The following is an 18,547-nucleotide window of genomic DNA, read 5'->3' as shown; positions in this document are numbered from 1 at the left end:
TAGAACCGCTGCTTGGAGGCGGCACAGGAAGTGTTCTCGAGGCAGAGCTTTCGAGGGGAACCTTTTGCGGCTAGGACACTTCCTGTTTCCTAGTAACAATAGGAAGTGTCCGCGGAGCTGGGGGTAGACTCTGGCTCCGGCCAGCTGCGCCCTCTTTCCTCTCCCTCTTTCCTCCTCCCTTTTCTCCTTTCCTTCTTTTCCTCCTTTCCCGCCTCCCAGGAACCCTGGCGAAGTGTGCGTGTGTGGGAGCGCGAGAGCCCCCCACAGCCACCCTTTGGGGAGCGCGGCTGCAGTTAGGGTGAGGGTCCCAGTGCGCAGGCGCGCTCCCGTTCGCGGTCCCCAACGGACTCACCCGCGGCGGGAACGAAAAGGGGCCACCCGAGCGAGGTAGGGGTCCTGAGAGGAAATTGGCCGAGGAGATGAGTGAGGCGAGAAGACCTGGTTGGTGGTTGATCAGGAGAAGGGGCTCGAGCGAAGGGGCTTTGTGAGGTGAGAAGTCGGGGAGCAGGTTCAGCGAGGGGGTTTAGATCCGGAGATATGAGTTGTGTGTATAGGGGTCCCATGGGAGTGAAGAATCAGTCAGCGAAGGCCAAGGTGATGGAGGAGGCATAGGGGCCTGCTATGGAGAGAGTAAGGGCTTTGGAAAGAAGATTGCCCCAGTCATTGCGTTTGCTCCTGTGTAAGCTGGGATAACAGGCGCTGCGGTGTGTTTCGAGGATTCAGTGACACAACGAATATTCTTTACTTAGCACAGTGCCCCGCACATGGTAATGCCCACTTAGCATGTGTTGATGTCACCATGCATATTTTAAGAGGAGATAGGAGAAAAAATGAGACGGGTAAGAAAGAAAAAGGTAGGGGGTGGAGAACAACCAGAAATGAGTTGGAATTTCCAAGATACGAGATAATTTGGGTTCAGGGGAAGTAGGTGAAGGAAGTGGCCAAGAGAGTCTTAGAAAAGAGACCTTGTGACCCTGAAAGGAATAGGGGAGACGGGGGAACAAGCCAGCCCTTTCTCTGAAGAGGGTCTAACCCTACCTCTCAGGTCCTCAGCTGTCAACTGAAGAAAAAGACTGCTTTTCAGTGCCTCTAGGTCACTCTGTTTAGCTGAGGGGTCAAGGAGAGAGGATTGGACTTCGCACATTGAAGGTCCTAGGAAAGGTTCAGGTTTCCTTTTAAGAGGTCACAGGAGATAGGTTGGTTGGTTGTTTCAGAATTATACAGAGGAGAGGGTTAGGGATAGTAGATTTTTTGGATTTGGTCTGATGAATAGAGGTAGGTAAGTCTGTGATCAGAGATAAGGTTGCATCCCTCTAGACTTCAATGTCCTTATCTCTATCTCTAGGGATGAATTAGGCCTAGGGGAGCTTCCATATTTGGGGAGCTTTTGTGCAGGGAGGCCTTAAATGATGGGTGCTTTCAGATCTAGCAGAAAGCAAGTCCCCGGGCATTACTGCTTGGGGAACATTTCTGTGACCTCTGATGAGCTTGTTGCTTGGAGAGCCAAGAGGCAAAGTTAACTCAGGCCTTCCTTCTGACCACCACCCCCTCTTCCTAGGCCTCCCAGAGGAAGATGCTGCTGCCACCTGCCCGGTGTTCCTGAACCTCCAGGTTTCTGCCACACTGCCCCATGGAGGACACGCCCACCTCACTCAGCTGCTCTGACTGTCAGCGCCACTTTCCTAGTCTCCCGGAACTGTCCCGGCACCGCGAGCTGCTCCATCCATCTTCCCAGCAGGACAGTGAGGAGGCAGACAGCATCCCTCGGCCCTACCGCTGTCAGCAGTGTGGGCGGGGCTACCGTCACCCAGGGAGCTTGGTCAACCACCGGCGGACCCACGAGACGGGTCTTTTCCCCTGTACCACCTGTGGCAAGGACTTTACCAATCCCGTGGCCCTCAAGAGCCACATGAGGACTCATGCTCCCGAGGGCCGCCGTAGGCGCAGGCCTCCCCGCTCCAAGGAAGTCATTCTGCGCCTGCAGGGGGAAGCAGCATCCTCTGACTCTAGGGACCAGAGGCTCAGCCCTGGGGAAAGCTGGATGAGCCAGAAAAAACATGCCGAAGAGACATCTGGCTGTGAGTCTGGGCCTGACCCCAGGGCAGCTCTGAGCACTAGGGAGGATCCACCCACCAGACAAAGAGAAGGCTGGGAAAGGCAGCCAGATTCTGAGGGGGGTGCAGAGGGCTGGGGGCCCACTACCAGTTCTGCCAGAGCCACCCCGCTCCCCACCGCAGCCAGCAGCCTCCTTAGCAATTTGGAACAGTATTTGGCTGAATCCGTAGTGAATTTTGCCGGGGGCCACGAGCCCCCTCAGTCGCCTCGTGCTGAGGAGGAACGGCGGTACAAGTGCGCTCAGTGCGGCAAGACTTACAAGCATGCCGGGAGCCTGACCAATCATCGCCAGAGCCACAGCCTGGGCGTCTACCCTTGTGCCATCTGCTTCAAGGAGTTCTCTAACCTCATGGCCCTGAAGAACCACTCCCGGCTCCATGCCCAGTATCAGCCTTACCAGTGTCCTCACTGTCCCCGTGCCTTCCGGCTCCCCCGAGAGCTGCTGGACCACCAAGAGTCCCATGAGGGCGAAAGGCAGGAGCGGCTATGGGAAGGGAAAGGGACGCCCGCCACCAATGGGCACGCGGAGGAGAGCAGCCAGGACCAGCTCCCGACTACACAGATGCTGAACTGCTCCGGGGAGCGCAGCGCCTCTGGGGACCTGGAGGACGGTGGCCTAGAGGAGTACCGGCCTTTCCGCTGTGGGGACTGCGGCCGCACTTACCGCCATGCTGGGAGCCTCATCAACCATCGCAAGAGCCACCAGACGGGTGTCTACCCCTGCTCCATCTGTTCCAAGCAGCTGTTCAACGCGGCTGCCCTCAAAAACCATGTCCGGGCTCATCACAGACCCCGGCAGGGAGCTGGGGAGGACGGGCAGCCATCAGTGCCACCAGCCCCCCTGCCTGTGGCTGATACCCCCCACAAAGAGGAAGAGGTCCCCGCCACCACCCTGGACCACCGCCCCTATAAGTGCGACGAGTGTGGTCGGGCTTACCGCCACCGGGGGAGCCTGGTGAACCACCGCCACAGCCATCGGACAGGAGATTACCAGTGCTCACTCTGTCCCCGCAAGTACCCCAACCTTATGGCCCTGCGTAACCACGTGCGGGTCCATTGCAAAGCTGCTCGCCGCAGTGCAGGCCCAGGGGCTGAGGGTCCCCCCAGCCACCTCAAGGGAGAGCTCCTTCCTGACCAAGCGGAAGCAGAGGCAGCCCCACATACAGATCAGGGGCGTGGGTGCAAACATGAAGAGGAGGCGGCTGCGGCCGATGTCCCCCCAGCAGCAAATAGGACAGCACCACAGATCTGTAGCGTGTGTGGGATGCTCTTTGAAGACCCTGAGAGCCTTGAACGTCACGGCCGGACCCATGGGGAAGGGGAAGACAGCAGGACAGAGACCAGGGCGTCCCCTCCTCGGGCGTTTGCCTGCCAAGATTGTGGAAAGAGCTATCGCCACTCAGGCAGCCTTATCAACCACAGGCAGACCCACCAGACGGGGGACTTCAGCTGTGGGGCCTGTGCCAAGCACTTCCACACTATGGCCGCCATGAAGAACCATTTGCGGCGCCACAGTGGGCGGTGGGGCCGACAGCACGGGAGGCGGGCCAGCGGTGCTGGCAGTGGGGGTGAAACCAAACTCCCGTCAGGCGGGAACTGGGCCCAGGACTTGGTGGGGAACAGCGAGGGCCTGGACTGTCCGCGAGACCCTTCAGGGGGCGATCCTAATGGAACCGCAGGCAGCTCGGAAAGCGATGGGGGCTGTCTGCAGACTGAAGCCGAAAGGGCTAGATGTGGGCTCGAGCGGGCGGAGGCCCGTATCCAGGGTGATAATGAGAGCAGGGATACTGAGGAAGGGCTGGAAAGGAAGGAGGCCTGTTTCCTAGACAACTTGGACATCCCAGGCGATGAGGAAAGCAATGGGACTCGCTTCTGTGATGGTCTCACTGGGGTGGATGAAGACCGGAACCGGGCCCCTGGCCAGCCCAGCTCCCCGAACCACTCTCCCGACGAAGCTGTCACTGGCTGGCAGGCGGAGCTCTCCCACACGTGTTCGGACTGTGGGCATTCTTTCCCTCATGCCACCGGCCTGCTGAGCCACAGGCCCTGCCACCCCCCGGGCATCTATCAGTGCTCCCTCTGCCCGAAGGAGTTTGACTCTCTGCCTGCCCTGCGCAGCCACTTCCAGAACCACGGGCCCGGGGAGGCCGCCCCTGCACAACCTTTCCTCTGCTGCCTCTGCGGCATGATCTTCCCGGGACGGGCTGGCTACCGGCTTCACCGGCGCCAGGCTCACGACTCCTCTGGCCTGACCGAGGGGGAGGAGGAGGAGGAGGGGGAGGAGGAAGGAGCCGCAGGGGCAGCCTCCGCCCGGAGCCCTCCGCTGCAGCTCTCGGAAGCAGAGCTGTTGAATCAGCTGCAGCGTGAGGTGGAGGCGCTGGACGGAGCTGGTTATGGGCACATCTGTGGCTGCTGCGGTCAGACCTACGATGACCTAGGGAGCTTGGAGCGTCACCACCAAAGCCAGAGTTCTGGGAACACCACAGACAAAGCTCCCAGCCACTTAGGAGAGTCAGGCGATGCCATGGGAAGGGTTGCAGGTGATGACCGTGTCTTTGAGGGCACGGTGACCTCTCCCTCTGGGGAGGGTGGGGACACAAAGTCTGGAGAGGGAGCAGGTGCTATGGTTGTAGACAGCCTTTGCATGCAGGGGGAGGAAAGTCCGCCAGAGGCCCAGCCCCGCCCCTTCCGCTGCAACCAGTGTGGCAAGACCTATCGCCACGGGGGCAGCCTGGTGAACCACCGCAAGATTCACCAGACTGGAGACTTCATCTGTCCCGTCTGCTCCCGCTGCTACCCCAACCTGGCTGCCTACCGGAATCACCTGCGAAACCACCCGCGCTGCAAGGGCTCTGAGCCCCAGGTGGGGCCCGCCCCAGAGGCCGGAGGCAGCAGCGAGCCGCAGAACGTGGCAGAAGAAGGGCTGGGGCAGGCAGATGGGGGAAAGTTCCAGGAAGAACTTAAAGTGGAGCCCTCGGAGGAGGTGGCAAGGGTGAAAGAGGAGGAGTGGGGGGAGGCCACCGTGAAGGGGGAGGAGGTGGAGCCGAGGTTGGAGACGGCAGAGAAGAGCTGCCAGACCGAGGCCAGCGCCGAGCGGCCCTTCAGCTGTGAGGTGTGCGGCCGGTCGTACAAGCACGCTGGCAGCCTCATCAATCACCGGCAGAGCCACCAGACTGGCCACTTTGGCTGCCAGGCCTGCTCCAAAGGCTTCTCAAACCTCATGTCCCTCAAGAACCACCGGCGCATCCATGCAGATCCCCGGCGGTTCCGCTGCGGCGAATGTGGGAAGGCCTTCCGCCTGCGGAAGCAGCTGGCCAGCCACCAGCGGGTCCACGCCGAGCGGGGCGCGGGCGGGGGCACCCGGAAGCTGACGCGGGAAGATCGGCCCTTCAGGTGCGGGCAGTGTGGGCGCACCTACCGCCATGCCGGCAGCCTCCTGAACCACCGGCGCAGCCACGAGACCGGCCAGTACAGCTGCCCCACGTGCCCCAAGACCTACTCCAACAGCATGGCCCTGAAGGACCACCAGCGGCTGCACTCAGAGAGCCGGCGGCGGCGAGCAGGGCTATCCCGGCGGGCAGCTGTGCGCTGTGCCCTGTGTGGCCGGGGTTTCCCTGGCCGGGGAGCCCTGGAGCAGCACCTGCGGGAGCATGAAGAGGAGACCAAAAGTGGGCAGAGAGGCACAGAGGACAGTGAGGGGACCCTGGCCGATGACCAGGGACTAGAGGACAGGTCGGGTGGTCCTGAGTCAGTTCTCCAGCTGGAGGATGGAGCCAGGAGGCTGGGGGAGCAGAGTCCGAGCCCCATCGGGGCAGCAGGTTCGGAACCCACCGAGCCGGGACCCGGGGACGTGGGGAATGCCAAAGGGAGGCAAGGAGATGGGGGGCCGGTGAGTCGCGGCGGAGACTGGGTTCCTCGGGGTCATGTACTGACCAAGCCAGCAGATGAGTCAGAGGACAGTATCCCCCAGAGTCCTTGCCATCTTGGCAACACCCAGCCCAACGGACCTAGTCTGAGTCCTGTGGCTAGCTGGCACGGTGCAGACAGCCGACCTCAGCTCCAGCCCGAGAGTCCCCCCTCTTCCCGCAGCCGTTGTGGCAGGACGTACTGCCAGTCGGAAGGCCCTTTGAACTGTCACAGCACCACCGAGACAGACTGCCGCCATTGCCTGCCCTGCTCCAAGGAGTTCTCGAACCCTGTGGCTGCTAAGAGCCACAGCCGCAACCACCTAGCTGCCCAGACCTTCGCCTGCCCCGACTGTGGTAAGGCCTTCCAGTCCCATCATGAACTAGCCAGCCACCTGCACACTCAGGCCAGCGGCCTCGGTCAGATGCCACCCCAGATACGGGAGGCCACAGGGCCTGAAGGTGGGACTGTGGAGGATGAGGTGGATAGCCCCGGCCAAGGGGAAATCCAGAAGGCCCCACCGGAACCCCCCAGGGCCCCAGGAGAGAATGCTGGGAGAGCTGATGGGGGGCAAGGAGTAAAGTCCACGGCGGCTGAAGACGAGGAGCGGCCGTTCCGCTGTGCCCAGTGTGGGCGGTCCTACCGCCACGCCGGTAGCCTGCTGAACCATCAGAAGGCCCACACCACTGGACTCTACCCCTGCTCCCTCTGCCCCAAACTTCTACCCAACCTGCTGTCCCTTAAGAACCATGGCAGGACCCACACAGACCCCAAGCGCCATCGCTGCAGCGTCTGTGGCAAGGCCTTCCGGACAGCTGCCCGGCTGGAGGGTCACGGGCGGGTCCATGCACCTCGGGAGGGGCCCTTCACCTGCCCCCATTGTCCCCGCCACTTCCGTCGCCGGATCAGCTTCCAGCAGCACCAGCAGCAGCACCAGGAGGAATGGACAGTGGCCAGCTCTGGTACGGGGGCATGAATGGCTTGGGCAGAGGACGGAAAGGTCCCAGAGGAGGTGGGCACAGAGTGAGGGGGCGGGGCGAGGAATGAGAGGAGAGGGTCCTATGGCTTCCAAGAGGTGTCAGGGGGCCGGGGGGCTTGAATGTGGAGAAGACTAGTTTGAGGATGCTGCCTTGTGAGGGCTGAGATTGGAACCCTGGGCCAGGCCAGCAGCATGGTGGGTTGGACAGTGGGGTGGGATAGGGTGTGCGCAGGGGCAGAGGCCGCTGCTGTGCAGGAGCCGGAGAGGAAGGGGCTTTTTGTTCGGGGAGGGGAGGGGAGGGGAGGCAGCTGTCTGGCTACTACATCTGGGAACTCCCCTGATCCAGCCAGTAAAGGAATGATTTCCAGAGAAAAATATGGTCTAGGTGGTGCTCTTTCCTTGAGGGGGCAGGGAGCAGGAGAGTGAGGAATGGGGCGTGGGAGGCACCCCCAGACTAGACTGCTCTGTGGCTTTTGTGCTGACTTGGCCAGGGAAACCGGGCCACCAGTTGGCCCCCAGCTCCCTGTCCCTCTTCCCTGCATCTTGTCTCTGGTCCCCCTCCTCATTTCTTGGAAACTAGACCTTTGGTCCTTTGCTACTAATACTGCCCCATGCCTCTTCTTCCCCTCATTGAACCCTTTCTTTGCTGCGCATCTCCTTTTTAGGAGCCAACCAAACCACTCTTCCTACCTGCATACCCCCCTTCCCGCCAACACACCTTTAACTGGAGGACTGAGTCACAGATAATTGTTTCTTTGAAGCCAGGCCCAGCTGTAGCAACAACAGCCATTAGCCCCTATCTCCCATCCTCTATCAGGGGGAATCTCCCTGGAAAGTCACTCCACCCAGCCCAGCTGGGGGAGGAAGCTGCGGGGGAGTGGGGCAGCCTGTTGCTGAGCCCTGGGCTCACGCCTTCGGCCTCCCCTAGAGATCTGTAGGCCTTCTCCCAGGACCCATTCCATTTAGTGGCCACCAAGGGTGGGTGTCTCTGAGATGGCAGGTCCTTGACCAGAGATTGTCAGGGAAGGAGGGAATGGTGGGTGAGAGTCCCCTGAGAGAGCTGACGAGATGGCTTTCAGGATAAAAGATTTCTTGTGACCTCAAGGGAATGAGCGAGAAGCCAGTTAATCAGGCCTGGAAAAGTAATTGGGAGTTCTCATGCAGGCCTTTGGGGCCATGGGGGATGGCGGCAGGATGGCCTGCAGGTCTAGGGAATGGGGTGCAAGCTGTGTGGGGTTTGCCGCCCTCAGTCAGTGACCACCTCTCTTTCTCCCCAGGAGTCCCAAAGGCACCAGCGGCGGGGAGAGGGGACTTGTCATTGCCCCCTCCTCCCACCCCCACGACCTCACTTCTGGATCCTTCACCCCAGTGGCCTGCAGACCTCAGCTTCTCCCTCTAAACTTCGTCTCCAAAGATCAGAATACGGGCGGGGTGGGGGGGTGGCGGGTTGCAGGGAAAGGCTTGATCTCCATGTTTTGCTCAGGAGTAGTTAGGCATCCCCATCTCTTACTCTCCTCTCCCACTGTGCAGAGGACCCAGATCTGGCTTCTTGCCCAAGGAGGGGGTAAGGTGTTCCTCATGTCCCTGTCCTTGAAGGCTCTCCTTTCCCCAGCCTTTTGTCACTATGCTCTTCCCTATGACCAGCCCTGCAGGAAACCCGGTGCCAGGCTCTGCCACGATGTGGGGCCACCGTCACCAGCCAGATTCCAACACCAGGGAGAGGCTGATTCAGAGAGCCACAGGTGGGAATGTTGCCTGTGGAAGGGGAGCCTTTTGCTACAATTTGTAACTTATTTTCTAAAGTCTATTTTGTAACAATTTATTTAAGTTTTAAAAAAAGGAAAATTGCTCCCCCACCCCCTAAAAAAAACAAACAAACGAATTTTCAAAGTAAGTGGCTGGTGTGATCATATCTGAGGGGATGAAGAATAGGGAAGGCTGGGGACGCCTGTGTCGCACAGCAGAGCTGGGTGTGGGGGAGCATCCACAGGCGACATCTCCCTGTCCTGCAGGGTGGGGAGTAAGGGCAGCCGCCGGTCCAGGCAGGCTCCTTCCCAGAGCCCGCTGGGCTGTTGGGCCCGTCCCAGTGCCTGGGATCACGGGGGGGTGGGGGGGGTGAGGATGGGAGAGGGGCAGGGGCAGTGACGCAGGATTTGTCTCACTGTGTCTGCAGCGTCCCAGAGCCACCTGTCAACAGCCAGCTGGTTTGCCTGTCAGGAAGAGGAAGGAGGGTGGGGTTGGCCTCATCCTCAGAACTTTCCTCCCTCCCTGGAAGGAAGAGGAAGAAGGTACTACTTAACCCCCATGACAGATGAGAAAACTGAGGTTTGAAGAAGTTGAGAGGCCTGCTCCAAGTCACAATGATGAAGAACCAAAATTTTGTCCACTTACCCCCCCACACCCCCAGGGCAGCTAGGGGTGGGTCAGAACAGATCTTTCCCTGGATTGAGAGAGCATGGGTCTGGAGAGGGACGGGTCAGCAGGGAGGCCCTAGGGCCACATACTCGTGTTGCCGGAGCAGCTTCCGGGCTCGGCCTCGGGCTCCGGCTCCTCAGCAAAATAGACCTGCCAGTCCAAACTGCTGACCCAGTTCTCATAGGCGGGGAGCGCCACGAAGACCGCAGGCCTTGCGGGGCCTTGGCAGGCATCTCCAAAGCTGTGTAGCCCAGCCAGGAACCATGTGCCCCTCACCTCGTGCACCAGGGGTGCCCCGGACAGGCCCTGTAGGGGTCAGGTGACACTGGGTGACTTCCTCTTCTCCCTAGGCCGCTGTGGGGGCAGGAGGGGCTAGGGGCCGGGCCGAGGCTCTGGCTGTCTGGGAGCCAGTTGGCAGAAAGGCCCCATTTCAAGTGAGAGGCAGGTCTGGAGGCCAAGCCTGGCAGGAGGTCTGTTCGTGAGTTACAGAATAAAGATGCCAGGGGTCGGTGGGGTAAGGTTTGGGGGACCGGGGCTCACCTCACAGTGGGGCGGCTCACCCACAACACTAGAACACACCATCCCTGGCAGAATGGGGACGCTGTCGCTCCCAAGAGTTGCATGCAGCCGGCTGCAGGCCCTGGGTCCCAAGAGGGTCACAGGCACTGTCTGAGGGGAGCTGGCGCCTGTAAGGGCAAGGGAAAAGACCCAGCTGCCCCAGTGGCCTCTGGGATGGATGGACGGCTGCTGGTGGGCCTGTCCTACCTACCTGCTCCTTGACGGGGCAGCCCCAGGACCCAGCCACGTTCCCCATCGGGCAGATGGTGGTCAGAATAGGGCAGGCAGAGCGGCCGAAGGCTGGGGCCTAGTGTCACGGGTTGGGCCAGCAACAGGAGGGCCACATCGTAGCCCCCCTCTGGGTGGGTATAAGCCCCATGCAGGACGACTTGCTTCAGGCCCCGCTCCTCTGGTCCGGCCCCCAGCCCAATGCTCCATTCCTCTGGGGTCTGGCGCCTGGGCAGAAACAGCATTGACAGCATCGGGTGGCAGGGCTGCTGGCCAGGGCGAAGGGGGCACAAAGGCAAGAGAGACATGGCTCACCCGATGAAGCAGTGGGCAGCAGTCAGCACAACCTCCTCTGACACCAGGGCTCCACCACAGGCCAGCTTCCCCTGGTGCTTCAGCCTGGCATCCCAGGGCCATGGGGAGGGGGCTCCTGCCCGGGGACCTTCTCTCCTCAAGGATCCACAGGCTGGAACAGACGGGATGGCATCACCTGCCTTCTTGCTAAGTGCTCACTGCATGCCTGGCCCTGTGCTAAGCACTTCCCACGTACTATCAGATCCTCACAGTATCCTTTTAAATTTTGGATTTTGTTACCCTCGTTACTGAAGTAACCACAGTCCCAGAGAGGTTAAGTGACTTTCTAGCTCAGTAACCACAGGCAGGTAGCCAACTTGAGACTCAAAAGCCGGGGCCTAAGCTTTTACACCCCGATTGTCTAGCCTCATGGGAGTGGCCCTGCTCCTCATTCTCCCACCCCATCTCTGCACCCCTCCGGGCTTGGACTGGCCCCAGAATTCCTGGCTCACTAGTACTTCTCTTAGCATCAAGACACAGCTTCCGTCCTAGGAATTCTTTTGCATGCAGTTTGCATGTTAGTCAGCCTGGCATCCCAGGGGCATGGCTAGAAGTTTGAGTGGGAGCCCTACCCTGTCCCATCTCCCTGGGTCCCTGCTTGGAAACTTGCAGCTTACTCCCACAACCTTCAGTTAGATCTCAGATCCCTCTTCTTACCTAAACTCTAAATGCACAAAGTTCTAAAGTATCTCTGCCTCTCAGCCCTAAATGGGGCTTTTCCTCTCTTAAGGGCTGAAAGGGGCCTTAAAAGCCCCCTAATTAGCCCCTGACAGTATGTGAATACCTTGTCCCAATTCTCTATTCTGAGCTGAAATTTGCTTCACTGTGCTTCTATCTGCTGCCCAGAAGTCCTTATTACACAGGCCTGGGTGTCCCTGCCTGTCCCACTCCTAACGCCCCCTGCTCATACCTACACAGCTGTCCTCGTCACTGATCTCCGGGGTCCCCGGGTTCTGGGACAGGAAGGCCGCCCCCTGAGCTCGAGCCTGCAGCCAGGAGCTGTGAGCAGCCGTGCTGGTCAGCAGCACAGGGGTGTCTTCTTGGGCACAGCTTGATGCAAAGCTGATGATCCCAGCGTGAACCCAGTGTCCGTCAGGCTCACGGCACAGCACGGGGCCCCCAGAATCCCCCTGGAGCCAGGCAAAGGAGTCAAGGGTGGACATTTGAGCCCCAGCCCTGGGCAGACACCCTGTCCTCTAACAGTGGCATTCCACCCATCCCTGTGGACTGAGCACCGAGCCCAGGGCTAGGCCCCCTCCCCTTCTGTTCCCTTCCCTTGTCTCCCCCATCAGACCTGACAGGGCCCCTGCACCCCAGGCTGGGCGCCCCCACACAGCATCCCCGGCCGAGCTGGGCTAGCCAGCAGCCGCTGGTGCAGCCGGTTGTAGAGGCAGTTACACGTGGGGCGGCTGATTAGACGCAGGCGCAGATTCCGCAGAGTCCTGTGAGCTGGCACGAGAAAGGGGGTTGGTGGGGAGCAAGGGAGACTGAGCAGACGGACAGTTGGCAGCTGGGGCTGTATGACCTTGGGCGAGCGCTTACCACCATTGGTGTCCTGATCCCAGCCAGTGGCCCAGCAGGAGGTCCCAAAAGGAAAGCGATGGGTAGGTTGGGGCAAGCAGAGGGGTGTGTGGGCCACGGGGTGGGCAAGTCGTAGCAGGGCCAGGTCTGAGCCCTGGCTGTAGTGGTTATAGGCCCTTGGCAGCTGCAGAGCCGTCACCCCCACCTCCTTGGCCCCTGGGCTCAGCCCCTCATGTTGCAGAGAACCCAGGACAACTGACCAGGAGTTCAGTTCTGTCATTGCTGCCCTGGAAGGGGAGGGACAAGGCCGAGGCATTGAATGCAAAGGGGGACAGTGACACCATGGGAGACACCACTGGGTAGGTGAAAGATGGGCAGAAATCAGCCCAGAGCTTTAAGCCAGGTCCTTCCCTCTCCCAAAACTCTGTTTTCTCGTTCGTAAGGCTTCTACCACAAACGGTTCAGATTAACTTGATAATGTGTACCAAGCACATGGCACACTCTCAGTAAATGGTACTTTGTTATTCTAGGGGCAGGGGTCAGTTTTACGGGGTTTGAGGACATATCACCCACTCCCCCCCCACCCCCCCGGCCAAAAGCCAGAAACTCAGCTTGACCCCAGCCATGACTCACTTTTCAAAGCAGTGAGCAGCAGTGAGGACCCAGGTGTCCGCCACCAGGGATCCACTGCAGATGTGGACCCCCTGTCTCCTCACACTCGCTTGCCACGGCCACTCGCCAGGTACTGTGATGCCCTCCTGAGGCTCAGGGGGGCCAGGGCCACGCTGCCCACATACTGTAAAGAGGGGTGGATCAGACTGACAGAAGACCCCTGTCCTGCCCTCACCACAGGCCTGAGCCAGATCCAAGAAAGGCCTGACCCCATGTCCCCAGAGCTTACCGTGCTGAGCTGCTTGAAGACCTGGGAAGAGAGAGACACAGGTGAGATGGGGGAGCCTTACCTGGCGGGCCCAGCCTTGGCGGAAGGCAGAGGTTTGGGGGGATGGGCCCTGGGTCCTTGTCTATGACTGTGCAGCTACCTTACCAGCCCCTCCCAGAATGAAAATATATGAGGTCAAGAAAGAGCTTTTATTAGCACCTATTCAGAGTGTACACTCAGTAATTAATTCTCCTCCTTCAGCTGTGCTCAGCACTCCTAGGCCTGAGAAGCAGGGCCAGGGTTCAGCTTGGGACGGGTCCAGCCCTCCTCCAGGCTTCAGAACCCCCAACTCCAGCCCCCGCCACTGAGTCAGGGAGGCGGCCTGAGTATGTGGAGAGCGTTAGCTTAATTGTGCCCTCAGCCTCGATGCTTAAGAGGAAGGATTAGAGGCCGACGTCATGTCCAAGTGGGGGAGGGCTCCAGGAGATGGAGACTCACCCCACCCCTGTTCTGACGACTCAGACTCCCCCACCTTTCCAGAATCCGCCAGAAACTCTACCAAAGGATCCCCTGCCCTGCCTGTGTCCCATCACAGGCACATCAACATCTGGGCCAGGAGGGGCCAGGAGAGATGGGACAGAGAGATGGAGAGACAGAGCCAAAGGGCTCCCAGAACCTGCCGAAGGTCATTCTGGAAGTAGAGAGGCAGAGAGGGGCACAGGGTACACACACAGGCACAGTGATTGCAGACACAGACTGCCATCTGGCCCAAGAAAGTCCCACCCGTTTTGTACAGGTGGCCAGATCCACCTCCCCTGCTCCACAGCCAGACACAGGAACATCAGCTTGGGCTGACTGTCGCCCCACAGGCACGCGCCCTCACCACACTGAGCTGCAAGGCTGCTGGGACAGAGGGTGGCCGGTCCCTGAACGCCCACCATACCACGCCCCTCCCCACTCACACACGGGTGGCTCACCCTCGACGAGGACTGCTGCTCCCAGGATGAGCAGCCCTGGTCCCCAGCTTGGCTGCATGCTGCTCCAGGCCACTCTGCCGCCCGTGCTCCGCTTTTCGGAGAGGCCACCTGGGTCTCCCTAGCTCCACCTCTGCTCCGCCCCCGGTTGGCTAAGAGTCAGGTGTCCTTGCTTTTCCTCAGGCCGGGAAGGGAGCCAGTGCTCCTAGCCCTGGGGCTGCGACTGTGTTACCCTGGGCTCTTCACCACCCCTCCGTGCAGCTCCGCCACGGCCAGGCTGCGTGGGTTCAAATCCTAGTTCCCCCAGTTAACTGCCTGAGCGACCCTGGCCAATTAGCCTGTCCGTGAACTCAGAATTGCTGAACGTGAAAATGCCCGGACCAGAGTCTGACATAGAGCAGACTTGCCCCCAGCGTGGAAGCTGTCCTCTGGGGACTGGGAAGGGCACTGTGGGCAGACTCCCAGGTCTCACTTTATTTCAGCTTCCCCACCTCTCTCCCAGGCCCACGTGCAGGTGGGTCTCACATACCTTCTCCCACCTTGCTTCAGAGGCCGCGTGGGCAGGGCTGGGGACTGAGGACCAGGGCTCCGTACCGGCAGCACCACTGACAAATCTCAGCACCTCTCTGCTGCCTTCCCAGGGCCCAGGGTTACAGCGGCGCCCACCTTTCTGGCAGGTGGTGGAAGACTCAGTCGGGAGGGAAGAACACTCAGGGCGCACTCTTTTTCTCTTCCCCACTTCCAACTCAGGCCAGCCCAAACTGCTCAGGAACCCTGACCCCAACACAGAGGCAGCTGTGTTAAGAGCATAGACATGAGCCAGACAGCTCCCGTGGATCCGAATCCCGAGGGCACCTTAACCCCCTCCCTGGCACCAGCTATGTGACCTTAGGTAAATTACTTACCCTCTCTGTACTGCAGTTTCCTCATCAAGATAGGGGTAAGAGCATCTACCTCATATAACTGGATATATAAGGGCTACGTGAGTTAACATACGTCATGTTCTTCAGCAGTGCTTGGCATGTGGGTAAGGTGCTTAGTATATATTAGGAAAAATAAAACAGAAATGCTCAAAACGTGTCCCTGGTCTCCCAGGGTTGCCAAGACTGGCTTGGGGTGGTGGATAAGGCAGTTGGAGGGGTTAAGGTTAGACCACAGGAAGAACTTCCCGGCTAGCATGCACAGAACTAGAAGGGTAGTTTGCCCTTGCAAGTGTGTGCTTGGCCCTCCCAGAAGAGAAAGCCTGGCTCTCGTTGGGCAGCAAGGACAAGCTGCCAGCCTGTTTTTTGTGGGTGGGGCTGATGGCGCCCCAAGTCTTACTCCACACGCCGGAGAAGGGACTAACCACCCTTTCCAGGCAGGCCCTCCACTCTCCCTCGGACTCACATCCTTCCAGTCCAGAGGAGGCAAGACTGGGGGAGGCCCAACACTAGGGTCCCTTGCAGACAGATGGCTCAGACTTAGCCAGTTTATTTAAGAAATTTTATTGCTCAGAACCTTCCCTCCTTGGGCAATGGCAGGAGCTTCGGAAACCAGCCCTTGGGGACAGAGCCAGAGGCACTAGCATGGAGGAAAGAGTGGCACATTTGGTCCATTGTCCTGTGTGGGAGTATGGTGGGGTCGGGTTGCAAACTCTTCTAAGGACCCAGACATAGCCCCCTTGGGCAAGGCTCACATGCCAAAGCAGAGCATGAGGTCAGCCTGGCTTGGGTGAGGGCTCAGTGCCCCTTGACCTTGCCCTGCGGTTCCTGGACCTTCCGGAAGCTGAGCACCACTAGGCCCACATTGATGGCATAGGTGGTGATGCAAACGATGCAGAAATCATAGAGTACGAAGAATAGGATCCAGGCCAGGTAGACAGAACCGACAAGAGACACCAGGGAACTCAGCACCAGCAGGATAGATGCCCAGCGGGCCCGGAGGCAACCTGCAAGGCAGACAAGGCTCAGGCATGGGCTTCAGGGACTGGCCATCTCTAGAACACTGCCTTGACTTCATGGTACCACCCAGATCTCAGAGGCTGCTGGGGAGGAGGCTCTGATGGGCCTCACCAAGGCCTTGGTTCTCCTATCTGTTCAATGATCCCTGGAACCCAAATAGTGAATTTTCCTGCTGAGCTCTGCATGTGATGAAAGAGAAGCAGTCCTTGGAGTCCCCTCAGAGAGTAACTTTTGAGTCTTTTCCACAAAAGTGGAGTGAGTCCTAGGAAGTCTTTAAGGGCCCTTCTGGCTCCGACAGTAACTAAACCAAGGGAAAGACTCGTTAGTTCCCGCCCCCAGGGGGCTCAGTGATGAGCCGCTGGCTATCTCGGCTGGCTGGGTCACCAAGATTGCAAGGGAAGGGGCAGGGCTGGCCAAGGGGGAGGTGGCCTGTCAGGAAGAGGTGGGGCCTGCAGGGAAGGGGCGGGGCCACTCACCCAACAACAGCTGTAAAGTGTAGAAGATGCAACCGAATATGCTATTGGACTGATTGAGGATGCTGTCCTGGCCGAGCACATGTTCCACCAGTCCGAAGCCCCGGCCCCACCTGGTGGACGGCAGGACCCAGGTTAGGAGTGGCAACCCAGGGCCTTGGCCCTGTCCTGGTGGGGTGATTTCCAACAAGCCACCTAGGCTGGCCTTCCCCTTCCCTCCCCACGCCCTCCTGAGTCCAAGGGTCAGTGAGCTCCCGGCTGGCCTCCCTTTGGCCACGTCAGGATTCCATGTCACTGTCCCTGTCCTCCCCTATCCCCAGGCCAGGCCAGGCCTGGCCATGGCTTCACCATATGCCCCTCTTTTCATCCTAGACCTTCAGTAATTCTTAAGATGGCAAAGTAGGTAGAACGGTTGACCTTGCTTTACAGGGAATCAGGTGCAGAATCTCTCTGCCCTGGACCTCTAAATCTCCAGCTCCCTGGCCGCCCACTCCCCTCCTCTGTATTCGGTCAACCCCAGGCCCTCAAGCACAGACCTGGCCGCCTTATCCCCAGTCACGGCCATCCTCAAGACCTCAAAACCATCACCAGTCCCTATACGCTATCCCATTCCCCCTTCTACCCCGGTTACCGTTATTGCTTGGCATAAGGATCTCCGTGCTACTCCCCAGAATAACCACAGTGCCCAGCACTAACCTGCACCACCGCGCCCCCGCCCCAGGCCCCACACTCCTATCTCGGACACACCGTCTCCCCCCAGGCAACGCCCCCTCGAGCGGCCCCGCCGCCATGCGGCCGATCCCCAGCTCCAGAATCATCTGGCAACCTGGCCGCCAAGACGAGCAGACCAGCCTCTCGAGCCTTCGACTCCCGCGCGCACCTGGAGGAGAAAACGCGCGAGCAGCTGATGGCGGTACCCACGTCGCAGAGCGCGCGGTAATCCCGGTCCCGGGCGCGCGCCGCCTTCACGTGCAGCGCGTAGAGAGAGAGCACTAAACCCGCGAGGCACAGCGCGAGCCGCACCCATCCAGGGTTCCCCCAGGTAGCGCCCATGTCTTCTGGTCCCGCCCGAGGCACCCGCCCGCAGGGAACCAGCCACGGAGCAGGGGCAGAGCAGGATGTGGCCACGCCTTCTCCCGCCCCTCTGACCGGGCGATTGGCCTTCCTGGTCTCTCATTCCCTGATCCAATTGGTTGTTCCTACGACTTTGACAGGCGTGCTGTGGCAAGGTAGGAAAACAGAGAGGAACGCTGGGATTGGAAAACCAGATTAGGGAGGGGTAATTACAGAGCACACGGCCTGCCAGGCATAATGGGAGTTGTAGTCGAAGCGGCCGCAATGCCTCAAGGGAAATGGAGTCTCCGAGGTTTTAAAAGTTATATTAATGTAGCTAACGGCATAGCGTTTACGCTATGCCGAGCTCTGTTCTAAACTTTGGAACATCCAGGGACTAGGGGCCGGCGTACCAGGGAATCCAGCGAATACTGCGATCCGATCAAGAACCAGCCTTTTCACTGAAATTAGGACTCTAATCTCCAGTGGTCATAGTTTGCTCAGCTATTCCCTCCTGCCTCATCAGCGCCACCTGCAGGCCAGTCTCTCTCCCTCTCTTCCTCTCGCCGTTAAATTCCCAGCTCTACTAGCACCGCCAAACGCTTGACATTATCCTAACCTGTGTTCTGCCGTGGCTCCAGCCTGGCAAAACCTGAGTCTGGATCAACCCAACGGTCCCTCTTTTCCAAGCCTTCGGTGGGCTAGCTGTCCTCTTTCCCTCGCAGACATCCCATTTATTGATGACCCATCTCTCCTACACCTCTCCTTCCTTCTCATCTGCATTGAAACTTGCTTGCTCCTCTTTCCTCATTTTAGAAACAGTAACAAATCTCCCTTCGCAATCAAGGTTTTGGGAAGATTTTACACTTCCAGTCTGTACTTCCTCACTTCTTCCTTGCTGCCCAGCACACCGTAAACTAGCTCCTCCCCGAGAGGGAGGAGCTGACGACTAACGACTGATGTCACCGTGATGCTAAATCCAATGGGTATGTATATGTGTGTGTATATGTATATAATCTCTTCACCCAATGTGGGGCTCAAACTCACGACCCTGAGATGAAGAGTCACATGCTCCTCCTACTGACCCAGCTAGGTACCCCTCCAATGGATTTTTTTTTTCCTACATAAAAATTATTTTTATACTTTTTGCA

The 18,547-nt window shown here is 59.2% G+C and overlaps 3 protein-coding genes across 10 annotated transcripts; 1 reads left to right on the top strand and 2 right to left on the bottom strand.

Moving 5' to 3' along the window:
- The first annotated feature begins 60 nt into the window (after positions 1-60).
- On the top strand, positions 61-17,148 carry ZNF646 (zinc finger protein 646). 5 transcript variants are annotated; one of them, XR_004925567.2, is made up of 6 exons: positions 63-387; positions 1,559-6,983; positions 8,278-8,742; positions 9,174-9,288; positions 12,929-13,018; positions 17,104-17,148. XR_004925567.2 is itself a non-coding variant. In XM_036118948.2 (4 exons), exons 2-4 carry the CDS (start codon positions 1,631-1,633, stop codon positions 13,655-13,657), a joined length of 5,604 nt encoding a protein of 1,867 aa, XP_035974841.2. In that variant the 5' UTR covers positions 61-387; positions 1,559-1,630; the 3' UTR covers positions 13,658-15,613. The 5 variants fall into 5 exon arrangements, 2 of the variants coding, with proteins under 2 accessions (XP_035974841.2, XP_035974843.2); XR_013448743.1 differs by lacking the exons at positions 12,929-13,018; positions 17,104-17,148 and adding an exon at positions 12,719-12,777; XR_013448744.1 differs by lacking the exons at positions 12,929-13,018; positions 17,104-17,148 and adding an exon at positions 12,722-12,744.
- Positions 8,806-14,028, bottom strand: PRSS53 (serine protease 53). 3 transcript variants are annotated; one of them, XM_036118956.2, is made up of 11 exons: positions 13,934-14,028; positions 12,978-12,998; positions 12,710-12,872; positions 12,098-12,363; positions 11,850-12,004; positions 11,466-11,685; positions 10,517-10,667; positions 10,185-10,429; positions 9,956-10,101; positions 9,505-9,721; positions 8,806-9,210 (listed from the first exon to the last, which is right to left on the bottom strand). In XM_036118956.2, exons 1-11 carry the CDS (start codon positions 13,989-13,991, stop codon positions 9,191-9,193), a joined length of 1,662 nt encoding a protein of 553 aa, XP_035974849.1. In that variant the 5' UTR covers positions 13,992-14,028; the 3' UTR covers positions 8,806-9,190. The 3 variants fall into 3 exon arrangements, with proteins under 3 accessions (XP_035974849.1, XP_077930688.1, XP_077930689.1); XM_078074562.1 differs by having other exon boundaries at positions 11,850-12,363; XM_078074563.1 differs by lacking the exon at positions 12,710-12,872 and having other exon boundaries at positions 11,850-12,363; positions 13,934-14,012.
- Positions 15,399-17,576, bottom strand: VKORC1 (vitamin K epoxide reductase complex subunit 1). Of its 2 annotated transcripts, XM_036118963.2 has the most exons (3): positions 17,224-17,479; positions 16,347-16,456; positions 15,399-15,857 (listed from the first exon to the last, which is right to left on the bottom strand). In XM_036118963.2, exons 1-3 carry the CDS (start codon positions 17,394-17,396, stop codon positions 15,649-15,651), a joined length of 492 nt encoding a protein of 163 aa, XP_035974856.1. In that variant the 5' UTR covers positions 17,397-17,479; the 3' UTR covers positions 15,399-15,648. The 2 variants fall into 2 exon arrangements, with proteins under 2 accessions (XP_035974856.1, XP_035974858.1); XM_036118965.2 differs by lacking the exon at positions 16,347-16,456 and having other exon boundaries at positions 17,224-17,576.
- Positions 17,577-18,547: the final 971 nt, after the last annotated feature.

The sequence above is a fragment of the Halichoerus grypus genome, chromosome 6 (assembly GCF_964656455.1).
Source record: "Halichoerus grypus chromosome 6, mHalGry1.hap1.1, whole genome shotgun sequence".
Lineage (NCBI taxonomy): Eukaryota > Metazoa > Chordata > Mammalia > Carnivora > Phocidae > Halichoerus > Halichoerus grypus.
The sequence above is the reverse complement of the archived record's forward strand: the minus strand, read 5'-3'. Positions and strand labels throughout refer to the sequence as shown.

Bases quoted from the DNA above. Each gene is read 5' to 3' on its own strand.
- ZNF646 (XM_036118948.2), top strand. From the start codon at position 1,631: ATGGAGGACACGCCCACCTCACTCAGCTGCTCTGACTGTCAGCGCCAC. The intron at 6,984-12,928 runs GTACGGGGGCAT...CCCTCACCACAG, and splicing joins ATGGACAGTGGCCAGCTCTG to GCCTGAGCCAGATCCAAGAA. The intron at 13,019-13,496 runs GTGAGATGGGGG...CCACCTTTCCAG, and splicing joins CTGGGAAGAGAGAGACACAG to AATCCGCCAGAAACTCTACC.
- PRSS53 (XM_078074562.1), bottom strand. From the start codon at position 13,991: ATGCAGCCAAGCTGGGGACCAGGGCTGCTCATCCTGGGAGCAGCAGTC. The intron at 9,722-9,955 runs GTGAGCCCCGGT...TGACCCCTACAG, and splicing joins GTGAGCCGCCCCACTGTGAG to GGCCTGTCCGGGGCACCCCT. The intron at 9,211-9,504 runs GTATGTGGCCCT...TCTTCCTGACAG, and splicing joins AAGCTGCTCCGGCAACACGA to GCAAACCAGCTGGCTGTTGA.
- VKORC1 (XM_036118963.2), bottom strand. From the start codon at position 17,396: ATGGGCGCTACCTGGGGGAACCCTGGATGGGTGCGGCTCGCGCTGTGC. The intron at 16,457-17,223 runs GTGCGCGCGGGA...GCCGTCCACCAG, and splicing joins TCGCGCGTTTTCTCCTCCAG to GTGGGGCCGGGGCTTCGGAC. The intron at 15,858-16,346 runs GTGAGTGGCCCC...TCTGCCTTGCAG, and splicing joins CACTTTACAGCTGTTGTTGG to GTTGCCTCCGGGCCCGCTGG.